Below are 24,470 nucleotides of genomic sequence, written 5' to 3'. Positions count from 1 at the left end.
AGACATGTACATTGTATAATGGAGACAAAAATGCACTTAACTAACTGGTAGTTTCTGACAAAGGTCATTGAAGTACAAACGAATCTATCCACGCTTGTTGAAATGACGGTAATGGAATGTCTATGGTGTTGTAGTAAACCATTTTACACCTGTTTATCATACAAAGCAGTGTTTTTGGCCCTGTCCTTGGTTTTCTAGACAGGGTTTTTGATTAATAACTTGACTGCTGGGCTTGTCCCTGCAGTTTTCACTGTATTTTCGAATGCGTTACGATGATTAAATCAGTCTCCTGTTATGTAAACAGTGTGCCATAAATTTGTTGCATCATTGTATACTTGGTTTAGCGTCATGTTAAAGTATGCAATGCTAGCTTCCAAACGTTTTTAACATATTCTTACGAACTGATGAATCTGCCAGTTTCTTCGAACATTTAATCGTGAAGCTGTGATAATTATTCAAACTATTATTGTAGATACACATGATAGATTTTGAATATTATTCAATCTATTATTGTAGATACACATAACAGATTTTGAATCAATCCAAAACAAATACATTAATAATTCTCAATATTGAGTTGTAAAAGACACATATATGCTACGATGCTACGCCACTCGTGAACTAGCTTTTGGTCCTCACTAACATAATAAAACTGAGGTCATACACAAACACAAATATTTACATGAACCCTCTAATTTATTTTGAAGCTTGAACTACTGTTTCGCTGAAAGTCCCAAATCAGGACCCGAACATTTATACGTGTATAACCTTTTCCATTTGTTGTGCGGTTGGCCATGACAGTGTGCTTCTAAACAGGGACATTGTTTACGTTATGTCTTCTGGGTCTGTCCCTAGAGATTCGTATTATTTTAACACTGAAATCGCACTTTTCCAACGGAAAGACAAAATTTATCAAAATGATGAAGATCGGCAATCTCGATTTAATTTATATAGTTTATTAGAAGTTTGTGAATAAGGACAAAATGATCACATCAACATTAAATACCATGACACGTTTAAAGTATACGTACTGTCCAATTCTCATTCATGAAACACTCAAAGGCTTTTGGCTAAACGGATATTGATAGTACATTAAAACCATTGCAGTTTTGTACACTGTAATTGTTATTCCATGTTCTTGCTAAACATACATCATATAAGATAACGTAATTCTAATGAAATTTCTAATTATATATATATATTGACACACCCGCATATATTATCCAATCACCATATCCATTATCAATAGGGCTCTTAACAAGTGCAACGTTAAACTAATTAAAGCTGTTAAATCATTTTACAATTCTGCTTCGAATATAGTTAAACGTTGTTGATGGCAAATTGTGTTTACTTTCTCATAACGTGTTATCAAATAAGTAGTTTTAAGATACAGAAAAAAAACCAGTTGCTAACCATTTATAAAAAAACCCGTTTAAACGCTCATTGCTTAAACCTATAACGCGTACATTTAACTGGTACAGAATAATCTGATCAATGATCGGAGTTGATCAAAAGGCGACAAGAACATTACAAATAAGATAATATTTTTCTGTTAGAAAACATATATGTATCCGTCATTTAATGAAAAGTATCATCAATGGGTTTTTTCAATGCTCCCGATAAATATTGGTGCAATATGGTTAGAACGTTGTGGGAATTTAATAAGTTAAATGGTTGTTTATAAGGAATTGTTTGCATTATCACCCATTATATATATCATAATCTTTATTGGCTGGCGCGAATCTGAGTGATTTAAAGCAACGTACATAAAAACGGTGTTTATACCATATAATATTTTTACGTAATACATTTTAAACAGGTAATTTTTCACCGATCCATTTTACATATGTGTTGCATTAAATACGAGATGCATACACGCAGACATTATATACGTTACAGTTTAATGAACCAGTTGCGACTTGAATGACGCGGAAGTCGTTAAGGGCCTCAGAGGGCGTAAACTGTAAGCAACAACCTATTTTCAGACGAATGTTACAATATAATATTACTGGACTAAATGTAATTTTTCGGTTTATAAAATAATGTTCTTTGAATACTCAATTATATTTTGCTGCTGTATTAAAACATTTCGCCAAAGCAGTACTATTCACCGCCGTTATTGTTAGGAAAATGGTCCAAGCCGTCTCACACCAGACTTGCACCAGAAGACGGCTCTGTTGTTTTATGACTTTGTGGGCACTTCATTACAGATCCGTTGTGCTGTAACAAAATGTCTACTTCTACGTTTCGGTTACAATTGTCTTTGCAGGCCATATCCGATTCGTGCAATTTTAACTCTGTGCTTGCAATCATCCGAACAAAATTCACTGCAATGGTGAAAACCTGTAACCTCAGTTAGTTTGAATTTGTTCATTAGCAAGCGTTCGATAACTATAATGATCAGTGTGATTTACTTTACTAGACAGTGTGCATGTTGTTCAGTGTTATTACTGCAAACATTCCAATGCAAGTAACGGTTATAAATCATACGTTAAAGCTTTTTCAGTTCATTAAACTTGAATTGTTATTCCAGGTTCTCAACGTATATCGTGCAAGATACGACACTCCAATAGGGATTTCCATTATTTACATTCCTTGTAGTCGGCATACCTGCATAGGCTGAACAATCACCACTTCCAGTATCAAGAGGTCTGTTAAAACTATTAATAATTAGAAATTGATTTAACTTGGTGGTATATCAATCCAGAGATATAACATTCGCACGATATTGACAGTCATTTGAAATCCTGTTGGGATTTAAGTAAAGCGTGGCTGGGACCAGTTTGTCTTATCAAATTATCATTTTTTTAAAATAAAATGTAATAACAGGGAGTGCTCGGTAGTCAACATTCTAAAACGACCATATTTAATGGCAACATAAGGAGCCCTAATGGCCACTGAACGAGCGCCACATGCTGTACAAACAACAAACATGTATCAATAAATGTTTAGTGTTTTCTATACATAATGGCTCATTTATATGCACAGTCTCTTATAGTTTGGATATGTTTAAACTTTAAACTACAAACTAAAACGAAGAGGATGGAGTCATTTTAATAGTAATTCTGCAAAAACGTATAGTGACCAACTGGGACACTACCAACAGCAGACAGTTAACGTTGATGTCTATACACGTCGATACAAGTATGAGGATTATAACTTGTACTTAATCGTTTACCCCAACATCTATAACAACAACTTTAGTTCTTTAGCTTTAGCTTATGTTTTGGTTTAATGCACATTTTTGATTGACATACAGTGTGGCAAATCATACACGTCTTACGACTTACATACTGACGTCTGAAACTTTCCAATAGTTGTTTGTATAATCTCAAATATTGACTTTGAAGTCAACAATTTTGAAAACGTAAGTTACGCGGTTCACTAGAAGGCTAAACAGATAAAGTATCCGTCTGGTTGCGTATGAGTCCTTGTAGTGTGAGGTTTTGTTTTCAGTTTTCTAAATTACCTTGAATGTACCTGCACGGGTTCTCGACCAACTAAATCAAGAACAGTTTTAAAAATATTGTGAGTGATTTTCTTTGCAATTTCTGTATAAAAGAGTAAAATGGTTATGCTATAAATATTTTCATATGCAATACCGGGAAAATACAGCCAAAACATGAGCGATTCTACTGAAAGTGCATGTAAATATGTTTATTCTCGTATGATGATGTGAGTGTCGCAATGTAGGCCACTTTGGCCTTAATCTTGGGCCTGTAGTTATAGGTTGACGCTCCATATTTGGATATTAAGCTTTTCCCTGTTATGTTGAGTATGTTATGGTAAGATGATATCCTTGTTCGTGAACACTCGAGTTTATACGAAAGCGTTATTTCAAGCCCGCCAGTGTACAATGCATAACACTGCAATCTAATTTAAAGTGAAAGACACTTTCGATCAGTGTTGCAGAATTCTGCATTAGATAGATCTTTCTGCAAACATGAAATTGCTTTCATTCATCTGGACGATTATTTTTAATCGAATCGTCTTGTGTTTAGATCACGAGAAAATTCACTACCATCATGCATGGGCAAGACTGTTGTCCTTGTACCTTGTTTACACGTTAAGCATTCATACTCCAACTGATCATAAACGTAATGATTTTACGAGAACATCCGGAATACTTGATGAAACTTAATATACATGCAATTACATTTGCAGCACTGATGTTTTCTTCGTCAAAGAATACCTAACAATAAAACATTTACTTTCGTTTACTTTTTCTTGTTCAGAGAACTTAACCTAGTCTTGAAATTTCATTTAGTTGAACAAAAACACATTTAAGAAAATTAGGTTGATACGTTTCTATGCTTTTCTCCAAGAACATCAAGTTATATCAAATTGTAGTTCAATATGTATTGCAGAACGACTGTTTTAAGACGTAGTAATATTGAAGATCCTCTTTTTTGCTTTTTCTCTCCGTTAACATACATATTCATTTTAGTATTCCGTCTATTTTAAGGAGATTGACGCCCTTTCTGATGTACAATACAGCTTGCAAAGCCTCATTTAATTTGATTGGAAACGCAGAGTGTCAAGCCATTGTATATTATATCATCTTACTTGAGTTTAAGGAAGATAAATGTCTTTTTATAAGAAATAAAATAAAAGACATATTAAGACATGATCAAGAGGTCATATTTGTCCTAAGAATAATATTTGTGACGCTAAAGCCGGATCCTTTTTAACAGATGATATTCAACCCTGATCATTTCAATCAAGCAGGAAATTGATTGCGTGTTGGATGGACATTTCAGTGACAACAATATGTACCTACTTCTTTATTTATCTCTTGTTTTATTCATCTGAATGCATACTCTTTCAGAAACCTATTTCTCCCAGGAATTAAAAGTCCTGGAATTTAAATATTAGCAATATAATTTATAACGAAAGGCGTGTTTTGTACGGATGAAACTAAATTGAACTTGACTTAAAATTTCAAGCGGCGTGTTAATTTGTTTTGAATACAACACACACTATTTACATGAAAAACTACAGAAATAAGTACGACAATAAGCATTTAATGTTTTAGCAGTCTTGATCACTCTCGGATTTCTACTTGTTGTATCATACCATATTGTTAATATTGTCCACTGAGTTAACGGCAAATATAAAGGCACTGTCGACATGCACTTAACATAAAACATGAGATATGAACTCGTTATATTCTTATGTATTGATTGTTCGAGATAGATTCCAGTATGTAAGTTTATTGAAAGAGTAAACTGGTGAATATGGAATTGGTGCGAAGAAATAAATATTAACTTTGTACTACTTCACATTTATCGCTATATACTTTTTATACTTATACTTCTAAGATGTAGCTATTTTCATACCTGTAACTATTCAAATGTATTTCTGTTTTGCAGTCTTAAGCGATAAGTAATTGCTGTATCATGTGTTGATGTTTTTTTCCTTTAAATCGCTTATGGAATCATATGATGGATTTTGTATAATGGCGAATGATTCCGATTCAGGACATGAACATCATGTTTATCATGTTTAGAAAAGGAGGAAGATTAAGTAGAAATGTAAAATTTATGTATAAGGGTAGAGAATTAGACATAGTGGATAGATTTACTTACCTTGGTATAGTTTTCACACCTGGAGGTTCTTTTTCAAAAACCTTTGATGCTTTGTCAGGACAAGCACTTAAGGCGGTTTTCAGGCTTAAAAGTTGTATATCTAAATATCCTTGCATTTCAATCAAGCATAGATTGGATCTTTTCGATAAACTTATTTATCCAGTCTTGAGTTACGGATCGGAAATATGGGGTCTTAGTAACAGTCTTCAAATTGAACGAATACACTTACGTTTTTGTAAAGAATTGTTAGGAGTGCGATTACAGACCCAAAAAAATTTTGTTTATGGTGAACTTGGGAGAACCTCATTATTATGTAAAAGGTCGATTAATGTCATAAGATATTGGTTAAAGATTGTAACAATGGACACTGTAAAATATGTTAAACTTATGTATGATAAACTTTGTATGCACTTAAAGGAAAATCCACATTTCAAGTCCTGGGCTTACAATGTAAGACAGTTGTTACAAGCATTAGGTTTTAATGATGTATGGCTTAGTCAAGGTGTTGGTGACATAAATTTGTTTCTAAATATGTTTAAAAGAAGGGCTACTGATAATTATATACAAATTTGGCAGTCTGAGCTCAGAGAGTCTAGTAGAGCTCGAAATTACGTGCATGTGTCGTTTTTTGAATTACAACCCTATTTGTGTAATGTAAATATAACAAAATATAGATATGCATTGTCTAGGTTAAGAATGTCAAGTCATATGTTGAGCATCGAAACAGGTAGATGGCATAAACCAACAGCAACACCTTATAATGAAAGAACATGCTTATTTTGTAACACTCTTGAAGACGAATACCACTTTTTACTTGAATGTCAATTGTATGCTGAACTACGAGAAATGTATATCAAACCATATTACTTTAAAAGACGGAATATGTTTAAGTTAATTGAGTTGATGACCTCTCAGAAAGCTGTTGTGAATAGAAATTTAGCGATGTATGTGCATAAAGCGTTTGAATTACGAAAGACGTTTCATATGTATTATGAGTAAAAAACATATCCTCTTCGCTGTTAATACATCATGTCTTACGACCTATGACTTATTTTGCAATTAATGTACGTTTTATAATATGTATACTCATGGACATATTGTCTATTGTATTATGAAATAAAACTGTTTTAAAACTGTTATATCATCGGATAACATCACCAGAAACACAAAATAAATAGCTTTTGTTAAATTCCGTTTCTTTTAATAATGTATGAACGAATGAGCTCTTTATGTTAGAGTTTGATATTTAAAACATCGTATTCTTAAGGTAGATTGGATTTGTTATTATCATTATACGGAGAAGACGTGCTTATTTGTTCTAAAACGATTTTTTCACCACATTATTTTTCGTTATTCCAACTTAAGTTGATTGGCCCTTTGGGGTTCTCTTGCTGGGTACATGTTGTGTATATTTGTTGTTTTGAACGGGAAAAGTAAGTTTATATGAGATATTCCTTATTACCCGTCTTTATAATTCCATTTTGTTTACCAACAAAACAGTCAATTCGATCACCTTAGGCATAGTTACAACCAATAATGCATGTTCAGTTGAGTTTGGTCTTAAGCATTTCCAGTGATGGTGGGTGAGTTTCTTCTCAGAAAGCAAAATTTATGTTCAGTCGGAATGACACTCTTCGTCATATAAAAGTATCTTACCAAAATCAAAGAAATCGTTCTGGCCAAAAGCATCACGAAGTGTCTAAATGATTGATGATTTCGGTATTACTTTCTTAGGGAAAATACACATTTACATATTGAGATAAGCGTATAGTATATTTTAACAGGTCGTTGTCCTTCTCTTGTAATGTAACTATGACAAAGAAAAACATTTGCTTTGAAACCACCGGCATATTGCATTATAACATAGTTTAATAATAGCAAAAGAATTGTAAATATATTTACAACATGCTGAACATAACAATTTAAGTGTAAATATTGCGATAGCACAATGATTATTTTCATAGCATGTATTCATCTTGGTTTATCAATAAAGAGACCTTTTAAATTATGAGAACAAGTTATTTTTTATTTAAAGATATGCCAAGATTAACATTCATCTAAGTTTAATTGTATTTAAATCTTTCTACCATTATTTTGAAAATGTCGTTCTGTTTTTTAATGCTAATTCTTTTTCCTGATAGTATTCCCTTTGATTTGATTTATGGCTCGGTTTAATTACATTATATTGTGTGCAAATAAAACTTTTCACATATTGAAAATGCTTATTATTAAAGAACAGTGGACCCAGCGGTGGTTTTGAACTTAAGTTATATGGCGATACTTGACCGGCCCTATTTCGTTTAGTAAACGAAGTGTCTAGAATTAACTTAACATTAGTACTGCCAATGATACAGACTGGTTTACGTATTTAGTATGCGATTTATAAACGCTTAACCTGATGATTGAACATTAACATCACATTTAGGCAACAAGAGCGCCATAAAATTTGTATTGCTTACAAAATATATTGCCGGATATGGTGTAAGTGTACCGTCGGACTGAATTACATGCTTCTACATTAGTACATCTATGAATTATTCGTCGTTCTAATCCATTGAAAACAGCGTATTAAGCACTGTGGCGTCGTTGACAGACGGAAGAACAGTCCTTATCGAAATAGGCGCTTCTCTATCAACATAGCTGTAAAGTCGCATTGCTATAGACTTCGCAATTCATGGCAATAAAATAAACAATAAATAACAAGTGGGAGGATAGGAGATTACAGCAGGCAATGTGACGGTACTTGACCTTTTCACCACATCGTCATTGTATGATATCTGATCTAGGACAATAAAGTGTCCGACAGAGTTTGCTATACGCCCGGTTAAGCATATCATCTTGAACAGAATTTGCAATTATACTTGATGAGTCCTGTCAGCTAATGTTGACAGGGTTTATTGTTATCGATGATACAAATTGTATCAAGCGTCGGAGAAAATGTGATTTATTTGATCATGGAAATTAAACTGAGAGGAACGGCATTTGGAAAGCATGTTTACAATGTCTGAGAATCGCTTGCATACAATTTTCTTATTTGCCTTCAACGCCCAAATACCCAAGGGTCAGAAATAGTTACAGATAGATGATCACACACCAATATCATTTCCGGAGTAGTTCATTGCCTCAATAGATCCAGACATGTTTGAATTGCACACGAGATAATGAATACAACAGAGTTATGTTTGTTCATTTTGGTGTATTTATCTTGTTAAAACTTTACATTTATCGTATTCAATTGACTATTACTGAGTATTCATAATATATAGGTATTCTATACACCAAGCTCGATTATGTTGAATGGCAATACAGGTATGTCAGATCAGTAAGCACTAGTAAAAATATCTCATTAGATGGCCATGATAAATAGTGAAAACACTTTAAAAAGGCCAAGAAAAAACAATCAAAGAATTTCAAGGTTTGATATCACATAAACAGGAAAGAGGCGGCAATAACACCCTTTTAACAACTGTGCTTTTGTGAAGTTCAATGACACGTTAAAAGATTAATGTGAACTATATAAATGTTTGAAATTATTATCTTTACCCAAATAAAGACTTTTCCTTTTTTTATATTACCTATTCATTCGTTGCGATAATGCATTATTTTTTTCTTTTATATAAAGCCAACATTCTCGAAACAATTCAAGTTCCCTTACAACAGAATTAAACTAATATATATATGGTTATCGCGATGAAATATTTTTTATTTAGTAAAGTCAAGAATAAGAAATAATGTTTGCTTAAAAAAATCAGCTGATTAATTTATTACGCCAAATACCTCGAATGAAAGCAAAACTTTTGCTTCTATTCATTCCCCTTTTCATAAAGGCCAATATCATTTTCACCCGTATTGTAACAATTAAAGTGGCACAGCGGGTATTCCCGACCCAGCGGAAGTTAATCAGGATATATGAATATTGTAACTAAGATATAACGAGTTAATAAACAATTAGCTGTTTTCTCTAGAAACAATAATTCACGCTAAATGTTATCAAAACTGTCAGCAGAAAGGTTTCTATGCACGTTTATCAATACATTAGAAGAAGGGCAGGCTGGTCTTTGAATATCACCTGAACTGGGAGTATATTGAGATAGATGCTACAGAATAGGGTTTTATTTGCACTCGATCCAATAGTAACGCTCATATTTGAATTGCTATACAAAAACATGTATAAAAATCTGGCAGAAATTGTACCCTGTTTTGTATGCTTCTTTAAAATGCAAACTATTGATAGTGTCGATATTCGAAAGATAGTATAATTCATGTTGATTTATAACATAAATACAGACATGTTTCACAAAATGAATAAATATAGGCCAACGCAATCAAAAATGTAGATTTTTGTGTGTAGATATCATCGTTTATTGCTAATTCCAAAATTCGATGCATTTTGTTTGAGACTTGCTGTGAATATTTTGCGTTATCGTAAACTAGGACTAGCTTTAGCGATATACACATACTTAAGATATATTGAATAAAACTTAATACCGATTCATAATAAAAACAGCCACTGTGTACCTACTCTACATACACTGTAGATCAAATAAATAACAAGAACTTATTGTTCTAAAACATTGGGTCAACACAGATTTTTCAAGTCATTTTGTTCAACTCATATCGTCAAAGAAAACTAGGTTTAGTTTACATCAAAGTAAATACCAAACAATGGTTGATAGAATGATCATTTACTATGCTTATGCATTTTATGATATTCGTTTGTCGTGCTGCAGTTCCTGATGACAAGCAGGCATTATACATCACGGGATTAGAAGGTGACCCGATATGGGATATTTGGGGCAAAGGAAACTATATCGGATGAAAGCGACGCGTTAATAGTATGTCTTTGTGTATTGTCTCTTATTTAAAATTATGTGGTTTAAATATTTATATGAGAAGATATGTGACCACATTCAATTGATCAATAACACGTCTGCAACATCTGTGACATTTGTGAGCATCAACCAGTCAGTAATTGTAATAACATAGCATGATCATAAAGACTGCAAGCCAGGCGATTGCCGTTAAATTAGTGCTCAAAATGTATTTTCTTACCACAAACCAATTAACGTGTAATTTAATAACAGGCTTAGCTTTTAATCGTTTAGAAAACTGTAGGGTTAATTGCTTTGTAATGTTACTGTGAATATGTTTTATCTTGGAACAAGTGGGCAGCAATAAAATTACAAATTAAATTATGTTTTATTATAATTACCTAGTCAAACATATGTTGGATGTTATAAAAGCTGCTCATGGAACAAAAAATAACTCATACATCATAGCAAGCATTTACCTATCAGCAAGTATTTTTTTGTTAAGGAAAACAAGTTGAGATATTACCATAGCCTTAACGTCGTTGTCATCGTCATAATCAGCATCACTGGTGTGCAATATGTTCATTATTCGAAAACACTCCAAAACAATTCAAGATTTTCAAATCAAATTTAGTCAATGTGTTCCGGGAGATATTTAGCATAGAGTAAATACAAAACAATAGCCAACATAAAGTTTAACACAATGCCGCCATACCTGTCGTATAACACTTTACTTTTAAACAATATCATTTCTCGCCACTTGTTTAATTATAAAGATTGGTCAAAGTTAGCCGGAATGTTTATTGATTGGTCATTATATGTTAAGTAATGACTGTAAAACAATCAAATGATTTAAATGTGCAAACTGGCCAAAATATTATTAGTATGAATAAAGGGTGGAAGTGATAAATGTATCCTAGCCCAAATACATGCTTTTTTACGGATTCAAGGTTTAAATTGAATTGTTGCCGTCGTAAAATTTCGAAACAATGGTATTGATATATACCTTTTTGATATATTGCCCATTGTTTATGCCCTTTGTCCCAAATTGTGGTAAAGAACAAGATTTCGACATCGTTTGAATAGTTCGGTGGATAAATATATGAAACAAAAGTGTCATATAACAATAAGTAATATAAAATACACGACGGTATAATGAATAACCCCTTAAGGCGACTATCCCACCATATGTTACTTTGATAGTTTAATAGCTTGGTAGTCCTTGTTTCTTAACGTTTTGATTCTAAACGCAGTGTTATTTTGTATGCTGGAAATGTCCCTGTATTTGACATCGTATCACATTAATCATTTAGGACAACAATGGCGTATGTTGTCTATTTGTAAATTATAATACGCCGCAAAGAAAACGCAAAGAGCAATATCTTTAAAGTATACATAATTAATTAATGATAAATAAGTGATTTCAAATGCAACAGATGCCAGTATAATTGTATATTTGCTGGCAGTTTCCTTTATCAACATTGACAAGAGATTGCAATACATGTATCTAGGTAATTAGCTTTGTAATTGCACGAATAATTACATTTTAGATGAGCAACTGTTCCATTCACTGAAATGGAGCTGTAAACGGAAATTGCGAAATGCTTATTATACAAGAAAAAGTATGTTATTTTGTTTTTGCGTATGTTCAATAATGCTATATTCCGTTACGGACGCAGTTTTATTAAAGACGACTCCTAATCATTCTCTTGCAGGAATGATTGACACATTAACAGTGAAACAAACAGAGGTGCAGATAGGCTCTCATCATTTAACGGCTCATTGATACGCCAACATTCTCCCCTATAAGAGGAAATACCTCATAGATGATAAACATTAAACTATCGGGGCAGGTATTCATCATAAGTCGATCCATCATACGAATCTTCTGAAAAAATATCAAGATGGGTTTGGAACAAGACTTATGCAATTAACATGGAGTTCAAAAGTTTGCTTCTTATTTGAAGTCATATCATAAATATTTTGTATGAATTTAAACACGGCTTCCAATCTTAAAGGATTGTAACAACAGCATTAAGCTATGTAGAAATATATTAACTTTCACGCTGATCCGGTCGTAAGTAATGAAAGCCTTAGGACGTACGAACCTACACCCCCGTAAACAAAGCGCTCTTACATTTATTAAACATTATTTGATTTTTTTTCTTGTGTCTGAGACAATAAGCGCCATATTAATGGGTATTAAATACTTCAAACAATCTCCCAGTAGAATTCTGGCTGCTGGGTTTGTCTTGCCTTCTTATCTTAAAGAGGGAATTAAACTGTTGTTCTCTGTAGTTTTTTGTCAACCATGTTCACTTTTGTATTTGACTTCAGTTCATAGCATATCTAAGAGTATTGCCAAGGCGTACATTTCATATAGTAAATTAACCGAAGTTTGCATTATAATCTGGGTTTTTTTTGTTCTCGTTGCATTAAACTATGTCAGTTAATGGACAGAGGACAATGGGGTACATGGAAATGGTACGAGCACATCAACTATGTTATGCTTAACTGGAACCGAGTATACGACTTATTGTAGCTATTTGCATGTCTGTCGTTATGAAAATGTTATATTATGGTAAGCTTAAGCATTATCTGCGTGGTATGTTTGTATGTGTATGTTTTATTGGGCTCATGGAGTATCAAACCTCATTTCTAATACACATTTTATCTTCAGATATTACAAGACACTTTATGCGGTATATGATTGTCCAACGCTTAACATGCTGAATAAAACATAAGCCTTTCATTTGAGAGAACCATTGCGCTATGTGCGCATTGTATTACTTTAGAGTAGGCTGTGCGACTAACTTCGACATTTAATACTTGTTTCCTCAACCAATTTCCAATACATTACAATGAGCTGATGAATCAGTCAGTGTGTGCAAGAAAATAAACATGCAATTGGAGGATTGATATCGTACCAGCAGACTAAAACGAAATACTTTAGAATAAAATCCATATTTACCCTTCAATCTCTATTTAAATGATCTCGTAAAATACACATATTCGGAAACGGTGCAACTGAGCAGCCTACGCGGGCGAAGTGACGCCACTTGATCTTTCGATAACATTTCAACTGTATGATATCTGATTTAGGATAATAAAGAGTCCGGCAACCGTCGCTCTACGAGCCGTTAAACATATCATCTTTACCTCTGTTTGCAACTATACTTCAAGTTGATGATTTTTGTCATCTGACGGTGACATGGTTTATTGTAGCTATAATACAAAATGTATCAAACGTCAGAGTAAGTGTGATTTGTTTGTTCGCGGAAATGAGATTGAGGGGAACGGCATTAGAAAAACGTGAAGTTTACAAGTCCTGAGAAATGCAAACATACAATTTGTTTTGTTGCTTTTAACGCCCAAACAGTCGAGGGTCAAAGGTTATAAGAATAGAGTAATCACAGACAAATGTAATTGTTTTGGATGTTTATCGTCTCTATAAATCCTGATGTTCTTGATAATAAACGAAACAGATGTTTATATGATTTCGCCATGGTCATTGTGATGTACTATTATTTCGTAAAGGATCAATACTTATTTTAACAAACTGATTTAATCGATACACGTACTAAACCTTTAATATGAGCAATACACACCGAGTATGAAATGTTAAATGGCAATCTATGTACCTCGAAAAGGCCAGCACTAGAGTTTGTTGTTCTTAGCATTAAAAGTCTATTCACCTACTTATCAATCAACAAAGCAAACGATATGTGGAAGTTACTCTTAATAATGCAACACACAACTTGGGTTTAGTTAGTGTTTTGCGTTAAATAAACAAAGCATAGGCGGCTTAAACGCCTTCTAACAACCTTGAATTTCGATAGGTAGTTTTATAATTCGTTTTGAGATTGACGTAAACTATACAAACGTATGTTTTGTATTGTTTTTCTGTGAATGTAACTGCACTTCGGTTTCCATACACTCTATATCATAACAAAACATTTCATGAATAAGCGACTAGCGCAAATTAATCACAAGGATATATATTTAGAAATTAAGATAATTATAACAATTTGATAAACATTTATTAAACGATGTTTATGTTTCCTCGAGTTAATGCATACTTTGATAAGATTTATCAATTACGTTTTTACTTTATTCGGGATTGTTGGGATAAGATTGGGGTTGTGCACACTAACTGATATTAAACCACCAGTAAAATTATTCAACTGAACGTTCCAAGGCGGTACCTAACTATCCTTGATAAACACACCTAGTTTTGTATAGTAAGTATGCACTGTGTTGTTAGTGGAGTTTTGTGCTGTTGTTCCGTGTTTCTTGTTTACGATTTTTTTTGTGTTAGTGTTCTATGTCTTTGGCGTTTACTCTGTGCCATTAAACAGGGTTTATGTTTAAACTTTTGGCTACTGAGCTTGTTTCTGTAGCTGTTCATATAAATATTTACCTATTTCCTTTAGAAACAAATATATTTGTCATATATTATCAAAACTGTTAGCAGAACTATTTCTATGCAAGTATATTGATACATTAAAAGGCCATGAGGATGACCTTTAACCTTTTTGATTAGTGGGAATACATTGTGAGAAGCAGAGATTGTGCCCTGTTTTGCATACTTTTTGCTAAATTGCGAATGAAAGATTGTTTTTATATTCAACAAATAGGTTCTATTTGTGTGTACAAAAAATGTTGATGAACAAATTGTGATATGTCAATCAAATACATTGTCCTTATTATAAGTGTGTGTTTTCATAAATGATTAGTTATCGCTATTTCAAAATTCGAAAACGAAGCAATAAGTTCCACATGATCATTTTTTCCAAATGTATGTAAGTTGTATCGTTGGCCGTATCAAATCAGCAACCACTACATAAAAAAATATTTTAAAGTGTTCCGTGATGCAATTAAATAATGAGATAACAAATTATACTATCGATCGTTGATACCTAGTTTAGGCATGCTTAAACGGTTGATGGAAATAGTAACATGGAAATAAAGAAACAATACTTTTACAAAAGTATCATTACTATAAAGCTTCAAGAATGTCCGGAAGTTAAAACTTGCCCGACAACGAAGCCGCAGCCTAATTGAAACATCGAATAAGTCTGGAACATATTACATTATCCTTAACTGCGTTATTGCGGAAATGTGTAACCAGTTATACCGTAATTTGGTATTTTATTCAGCTTCAAGAATGTTAATATATGAAGACTTTAACAACTTTGTGAAATGCCATTTTTCATCTCATTTGATCGACTTTTTGTGGTGTTATAGTCCCTATTTGTACTTTTATTTATTCGTTTTATAACGTATACTTTCTCTTGACGTAAAGTTAGTACGTTTGAATGTATATACTTAATAATGCAAAATCATTTGTGACACTCACAATATCATGTAATTGATTTTTAATAAAAATGATTATTTAGCAGAGATGGTGAAGAACACACCTTATGAAATTTATCAACCTAGTTTTAGATATTTCAAATGGTTTTAACTATCTTGTATGCCAAACACACACCTCCTACATATTTTCTATTACAAATCTGAAATAATCTTGATTCGATCGCCATATTCTCCGGGGTGGTATATTGTATGGATTATGTCAAAACACTAGACGTTAATGCGCAGTAACTTATTGAATCTACAAACATAATTGTTAGAAACTATGTCCAATGCACTTATTAAACAGAGAAAACGGAGAATAAAACAGTTGATACAAGAACGAGTTTCGTAGCCGTGTTTTAATCGTAACAACACTAAAATTCAATCAAAAAGAACAATACAAACGTTACTACGATCCCTATGTGGCACAGTTAAGTTAGTTGAGTATTGTACAAGCGAGTGGTTGCAATGTTGATAACTATTTTTTTTCAAATTATTTATGGCTTGGATTAAACTGAGCTTTTTTATTGTGGCTTCATTATTTGGCAATGGTATTAGCTGCAAACCATACTGGTCGTATACATAAACCAGGCTATGTTTTTATTCATAGTGATAATTTCATGGTATACAGCTAGGTAACGATGGTAAATGTGGATAACTTGTCAAATAAATATTACAAGCATAAATTATTGGCCTGGAATAAATAAGTCAAATAAATATTATAAGCATAAATTATTGGCCTGGAGAAAATAAACATAGAACCCGAAGTAAAAGTACTACAATAAACACTATGACAGAATAACTGTGTAATAAGTACAAATTTACACTGAACTTAAGAATCTGTGAACAGGCGTACGGTATTTCTATTATCAAGATAAGCAACTGTAGTACTGGGATTTGTGGTATAAATATTCCATATTGACAGCAATTTTGTATTAAACTGTGTCAATGTTTCAATTTAAAAACATAAACACAGTCTCGATTTCACTACATTAGTGTGGCGTGTTTGTTTTATTAGAAGTTACACTATGATTAATATCAGTATTGTACCAAACAGTTACAACCGTCCAGTTGTATGGATCTAGTGCTTTACAATACCATTAAGACATACACATATTAAAAGTGTGTTTTCAGTTGATAAACGATGACATATTTGTCATTAATATTAATTATGGTTACATTAAACAAGAACACAGGAAGTTGAACAATAACGGAAGTTAATCAAAAGGCAACAATAATATTGCTAATTAATTTGTATTTTGCTTTTGCGTGAGGAAACATATATGAATCCGTCTTTTTTTTCACCAAATATATATCTATTCAATGTTCCCGATGAGCACTGTTGAACTATGGTCTAGAGAACGTACCGAGAATATATTGAGTTAAATGATTCTGAACAACGCATCGTTTTCATTATCACCCATAAATATAATGATATATGACGACAAAACTTCCTGGCATGCAGAACTTAAAGTAATTATTAGGTGTCCTGTAAACAGTTTTTTTACTCATAACTTCCATTCGCCTTCGCAAATCTGAGTGCATTAGAGCGACGTACATTTTTATGAAGCAGTTGCGGTGATTTCAATGACCGCCAAGTCGATAATGACTTCAAAAAACGAATACGATAAGTAAACAAATACTCTCAAACGTAACAATACTTTATTATGTCAGCAGCTCCCGTAAGATATAAATCAACATTTTAGAAGGTTATAATTTATGATATGTTCAATGTAATGTTGCCATAAGTGTTTCAATTTTACGTTTAAAAGTGATTTCAAGATGTTGGTCTTTTCCCGCGTTATTGTGGCGTCATTTGATAAAATATTTCCGCGTTCTATTTAAAGAATGGGTAGAATGGATTACTGAAAGGTTTTTTTTTATAAATGAAATGAAGTATTTATTTTTTAACAGTCGGGTCGTTCTATTTAAAGAATGGTTAGAAAGGATTACTGAAAGCTTTTTATAAATTAAATGAAGTATTTTTTTCACAATTCTTGAATGAAATAATGAACTGTTCATGTAAATATAAGTAACGAATTGCGGGATTGATGTCATTATCGGCAATAAGAACGCCGTTGGGCCGGTCAAAGTACGCATGGAGTCCGTCGGACTCCACACACTTTAACCAGCCCAATTGCGTTCATACCCCGATAATGACACCAATCCCTCCATTCATGTCTTAATTGAATGTACCTGCACGGGTTCGTGACCAACAAAATCATTTTTAATCATACTTTCAGTGATTTTCTTCTGCAATTTCTGTATATAAAAGGTAAAATAGTTATGCTATAAATGTTTGTATATGCGTTACAGGGATAAATACTGCCGAAACATGAGCGAGTCCACTAAAAGTTCATGTTAAATATGTTTGTTTTTGTATGGTGAGTGTCGCAATGTGGGCCCCTTTGGCCTTGGACTTTGACCTCAAATCAAAGGTCGACGTTAAATGCTTCGATACTGAGCCGTTCCATGTAATATCGATTATAATATCATTAGAGGACATTTTGTACGTGTGGACGAAAGCTTTATATTTCAAGCCTTACAGTGTAAAATGCATAACAATGCAATCCAATTTACAGTGATTCACGCACATCAAGTTCTATCAACATGTAGTTTGTTAGTAATTGCAGAATCGACTGTTTTAAGACGAAGTAATATTCTAGATACTCTTATTTGCTTTTTCTCTCCGTTTACATACGTATTAATTCTAATATTCCCTCTATTTCAAGAAAATTAGTCTGATTGAAAACGCAGATTCGTCCAATGTATATTATCATCAACTTACTAAAACTTTAGGAAGATGAATGACTTTTTGATAGGAGATAAAAATAAAAGACATATTAAGAGGTCATATTTGTGACTCTGAAGCTTGATGCTAGTTAAAACGCTGATGATCAACCCGGATAATTTCAATCAAGCAGGAAACTGATTGTGTGTTGGGTTGACATTTCAGTGAACCTACTTCTGTATGTATATGTGTGCATGTTCATTTTCTCTTAGTAGTTGGAAATCTCTTGAATTTGAATACTATTACAAGCAATATAATTGGTTACGAAAGGCAAGTTTTGTAGGGATACAACTAAATTTTACTCGTTTTAGAGTACAAGCGGCATGTTATTTGTTATTGAAAACAACTAAATATTTGACAGTAAATACATTAAGCATTTAGTATTTTAGCAGTATTGATCACATTTGGATTTCTACCCATTGTCATATTATTCAACATTGTTGATGTTGTCCACAGTTCAATACTTATGTGAAAAACTACAGAAACAAGCTCGGTAGCAAAAAGTTTAAACATAATCCCGGTTTAATGGCACTGGGTAAACGCCAAAGACATAGAACATAAATACAAAAAAATAACAAACAAGAAACATAAAAGAACAGCACAAAACTCCACAAACAGCACAGAGCTTACATACTATATATAAAAAACTATGTATGTTTATCAAGAATTGTTAGGTACCGGTCAGTAACGGTCAGTAAAATGTAAATTTACTGGGGTTTAAACCAGTTTATGTGCACAAACCTCACTCTTATCACAACAATCCTAAATAACGAAAAGACGTAAAAGGTAAATCTTATGAAAGTATGCATAAACTTGAGGAAACTTGATAATAATACAAATAATAATAAATTTATAGGTAAACCCCAAGTACTTCAATGATTGGAGATCCCAACTCTATCTGCAGAAACATACTCAATGCATATATATATACATGCGAACTTGAATTGTTTCAAGAAATTTTGGCCTTATATAAAAGAAAACAATAATGCATTATCGCAACGAATGTATAGGTAATATTTAAAAACATAATTGAAAAGTCTTTGTTTAGGTAAAGATATTAATTTCAAACATTTGTATAGTTCACATTAATCTTTTAACGTGCCATTCAACTTCACAAAAGCAATGTTGTTAAAAGGGTGTTATTGCCGCCTGTTCCTTTTTTTGTTATATCAAACCGTGAAATTCTTTCATGTTTTGTCTTTGCTTTTTAAAAGTGTTTTCATCATGGCCATCTATAAATGAAACATTTATGTTGGTGATTATCTAGTAGGTAAATAGACTTTGAGACAATCTGTCAAACCAACTTTATGATAACCACACTAGTGCTTACTGTTTTGACATACCTGTATTGCCATTCAACATAATCGAGCTTAGTGTGTATAATACATATATAATGAAAAGTCAGTATATCAATTAAATACGAACTTAAAAATAATAATTTTCAACAGGATAAATACACCAAAATGAACGTAGCAAAATCATACATAATTGTGTTGTATTCATTATTTCGTGTGCAAATCAAACACGCCAGGGTATACAGAGGCGATTAACTACTCCAAAAATAATATTGGTGTGTGATCATCTTTCTCTAACTATTACTGACCGTTGGGTGTTTGGGCGTTGAAGGCAAATAAGAAAATTGTATGCAAGCGCTTCTCAGACATTGTAAACATGCTTTCCAAATGCCGTTCCTCTCAGTTTTATTCCCGCGAACAAACAAATCTCATTTTTCCGACGCTTGATACAATTTGTATCATCGATAACAATAAACCCTGTCAACATCAGCTGACAGGACTCATGAAGTATAATTGCAAATTCTGTTTAAGATGATATGCTTAACCGGGCGTATAGCAAACTCTGTCGGACACTTTATTGTCCTGGATCAGATATCATACAATGACGATGTGGTGAAAAGGTCAAGTACCGTCACTTTGCCTGCTGTAATCTCCTATCCTCCCTCTTGATATTTATTGTTTATTTTATTGCCATGAACTGCAAAGTCTATAGCAATGCTCCTTTACAGCTATGTTGATAGAGAAGCGCCTATTTCGGTAAGGGCTGTTCTTCTGTCTGTCAACGCCGCTACAGTGCATAATACGCTGTTTTCAATGGATTAGAAAGACGAAGAAATCATAGATGTACTAATGTAGAATCATGTAATTCAGTCAGACGGTAAACTAACACCATATCCGACAATATTTTTAGTAAGCAATACGAATTTTATGGCGCTCTTGTTGCCTTAATGTGATGTTAATGTTTAATCATCAGGTTAATCGTTAATAAATCACCTATTTCATACGTAAACCAGTCTGTATTAATGGCAGTACTAATGATCAGTTAATTCCTAGACACTTGGTTTACAAAACGAAATAGGGCCGCTCAAGTATCGCCATATAGCCTAAGTTCTAAACCATCACTGGGTTCATTGTTCTGTGATAACTTACATTTTCAATATGTTAAAACTTAAATTTGCACACAAAACAATGTAATAAAACCAAGCCATAAATCAATTCAAAATAAATATTATAAGGAAAAAGTATTAGCATTATAAAACAGAACGGCATTATCAAAATAATAGTAGCAAAGTTTTGCAACTTAATTTAGACGAATCTTAATCATGGCATATGCATTTTAATAAACTAACTTGTTCTCATAATTTAAAGGGTCGCTACATTGATAATCGAAGAGAAATACATGTGATGAAAATGATCATTTTGCAAATATTTGCAATTTTTGCAATAAACTGTTATCGTTATAGTTACAATAGAATCTGTTTTATACTCAATGGGTGCGTATTATCAACGATCGTACGAAAAATCGTATCGTAAGTGTTTACGACAGGTTTACGATTTTAGCTACGAGCGTCTTATCAAGCCTGTCGCAAGTATATCAGTATTTCGTAACCTTACGATAATCGTACGCATGCGCAGTTAAAGCGAGCTGTTCAAACGGAGGTATTTTATCTGATGTTTGGTGTCTGCTGTCAGTTTTCACTTGGACGTAAACAAGTTGTAAAAGTTCTGTCAGGGGATGTCTTTAAGCGGAAAAGAAAAGAAACGAGGGCCAAACTGGACGCTAGAAGAAAGAAATACGCTTATAGAGCTATGCCGGGCCAGTACAAACACACTCAAAATGAACTGGGGAGAAGTGGCTGACAGGTTTTTCCTTTTGTTTATTTGTTTACTTTCTTGTGTCAGTAGTTGTGAATCTGTTTATCGACACCTGTACATATATAAAAATGTATATGGATATGTTAAGGCTAGTATCTGTTCTGACTAGTCATAAACAAGTTTTATTTTCCTTAGTGGATTTGTATTAAATAAATTACTAAATTAAAATTGGGTTTTTTTTTTAACTGAAGATTAAAAGTCGATACTGTATATGTTGATTGAATTGCTGTTTTTGTTGTTGAGAATGGGAGATATACCCTAGGCATAATTATTTAATATATTAGCACATTTATTTCATACTCACAAAAGGTTCATGATTGATATATACATATTCAATTCATTAAATTTGTTTTGCAGGGTGAACAGTATCGGGGGAAACTCCAGAGTCGCCCCTGAGGTTAAAAAGAAGTGGACTGATATGTTTTCAATATAATTCATCATGTGCAGCAGACAGCTTGTTACAACTCAGATGAAAAACATGAGGGTATTTTGGTTTCATTAGACTTGCAGTGTGTCTTATTTACTGGATATTGGACTGAAATTAAGCAATATCTTAAAACTATAAGAATGGGTATTTTATCAACAACAAAACATTCTCTAAAAGTAACAATGAAGTAAAAGGAAACCATATATTAAAGCTGCACTCTCACAGAGTGAACGTTTCGACAACTTTTTTAATTTTTGTCTTGGAACGGGCTGATTTTTGCAAAAATGCATGGAAACCAGTTATATAAGACTGCTGCTAAAAGAATTGATCGCAGATTTTTATGAGATTGAAAATTGATGTTTTATGAATTTTTCTTTACGCGTTAGTAACAGTTTAAGACATAATAAAATATCAAGCTATATTGATTACAAAGGTTAAACTCTCAGGTGAGCGATTTAGGGCCATTATGGCTCTCTTGTTATGGTTCATGCAGAATTATCAGCGAAAAAAGAGCTTTATTTTTTATATTATTGTCTTTTAAATATTGGGATAACTGTGTATATTTTTTTTCCTTCAATATATATCCCAGCCTCACTTCCATATCAAACAGAGTTGAGAATCAATTCTAATGATGTCCTATCTGGTATGATGCTGCGTTCACAAACAATTATGCATGATTTAGTAAAATTAAATTAACTGTTACTTATATTAATTTAAGTAATAAAATAAAGAGATGACATAATTATATCGCAATATATTATTCATTACATGAGCACCAGTGGTTGAAATTAACACAAGCCCTACAACAGCAAAATGTCTTCCGAGTTTTCTCAAATTCTGAATTTTATCTAGCAGGGCTTGTTAAAAAAAAAGATGCCAAGCAATATCAGTTTGAATTTGGGTTTGTCAATCCAAAAGTCTAGTTTCAATGACTGAAGCACCATCAGTAAATGTTGCAATTATGATTAAGCCAATTGTGTGATATTGTTTTGCTGAATTAGAATATATAAAATATATTATATTTGAAACAGTTCTTTTCTTTTTAACAATTTGCTTTACAATGCAATTAAAAGTTTGTTGTTTGAATATAAGTGCATATGTTTCATAAAGATAATTGTTATTTTTTTGTAGTGGTATTTCTTACATTTAAAAACCTTTCAGGTATTGACAACCATTCCAAAGGTGTCAGTTGATGGCATTCCTGGAGGCGTGCAGTGCGGGGTTTCTTCAATCCAGGAATCAAATAAAGGTAGTGCCGTATATATATAAACCAAATTTAATGAAGGGACCCTAGTTAACATTCTGCGTTTAATGTCATTGCATTATATCAAATATATGTGTCGGATAACTACCACAAAATTATAAAACATGCCACAGGTTTGCTTCCAAAGTTTTCCATTTCTTCATACTTGTTTTAAAAAATGGCAAGTAATGTTATATCATACAAATTCAATTATACTATACATTTAAATTACCATTTGTTATTTCTTTTTATAGAAGAAAAAGAAGAAGAAGAAAAAGACATGATCCAGGGAGCAGCAGCTAATGTGACCGCTCATCATCAGTAAAGTTTTGTGAGTTTTTTTCATGATATTCCATTAAGGTTTATAGACATATAATATATTTGATGGAAATCTGTTTTTATCATTCTAATAAAATGATTTGAGCATTATAAATAAACAGATTGATCTTTACACAAGGTGATTTCCCCAGAATTAAATCAATGACAATTTAAGAAAGTAACTATGTCAAATCAGTCTTCAGCATGAAACTATAACCTGCTTTTGTTGTCATTCATGTTTAAAACTAATACAAAGATAATTTTGTAAATTGTGTCATAAATAAATTTCTTAAAGCTGAGTGAGCACCGATGTTGTTTAAGTATTTAACTTCTTCTTGATTCTTTTAATGTCTTACCTTCAGCTTCTTGTAATGCAACAGGGGGTTCCACATCAAATCTTCAACTGCGAATGGTGATGGCCCAGGAGCAACAAAACAGTATTCTGTCATCAATAGATTCTACATTGAAGAAAATGTTAGAATACCAAAAAGAAAAATCCGTTGACCTTCTACATTTTGAATATTAATTTAAGAAAACATTCATATAAAATTCTGTATCGGTTTCTTAGACTCAATGAAAATGTGTTAAGTTATATTATTCAACTGGCCACAATTTCTCAACACTTTTTCAGTCACTTAAAACAGGATTAAGCTAATGTCACTAATTTTTACCTCATCTGATTTTTGAAAATAATAACAAGCTTTTGCGTCACTTAATTGTCCTCGTCAGAGGCGTTGGTTAAGTTTTGTTTTTAGGTCACTTGAATG

The 24,470-nt window shown here is 32.6% G+C and overlaps 1 protein-coding gene across 1 annotated transcript; it reads left to right on the top strand.

Annotated features, from left to right (window-relative positions):
- Positions 1 to 5,465: 5,465 nt before the first annotated feature.
- On the top strand, positions 5,466 to 6,694 carry LOC128211704 (uncharacterized). The gene has a single exon (XM_052916724.1). It carries the CDS (start codon positions 5,466 to 5,468, stop codon positions 6,585 to 6,587), a length of 1,122 nt encoding a protein of 373 aa, XP_052772684.1. The 3' UTR covers positions 6,588 to 6,694.
- Positions 6,695 to 24,470: the final 17,776 nt, after the last annotated feature.

Source organism: Mya arenaria, chromosome 12 (genome assembly GCF_026914265.1).
Source record: "Mya arenaria isolate MELC-2E11 chromosome 12, ASM2691426v1".
In the NCBI taxonomy this organism is placed as follows: domain Eukaryota; kingdom Metazoa; phylum Mollusca; class Bivalvia; order Myida; family Myidae; genus Mya; species Mya arenaria.
This window is presented reverse-complemented; position numbering and strand designations above follow the sequence as displayed.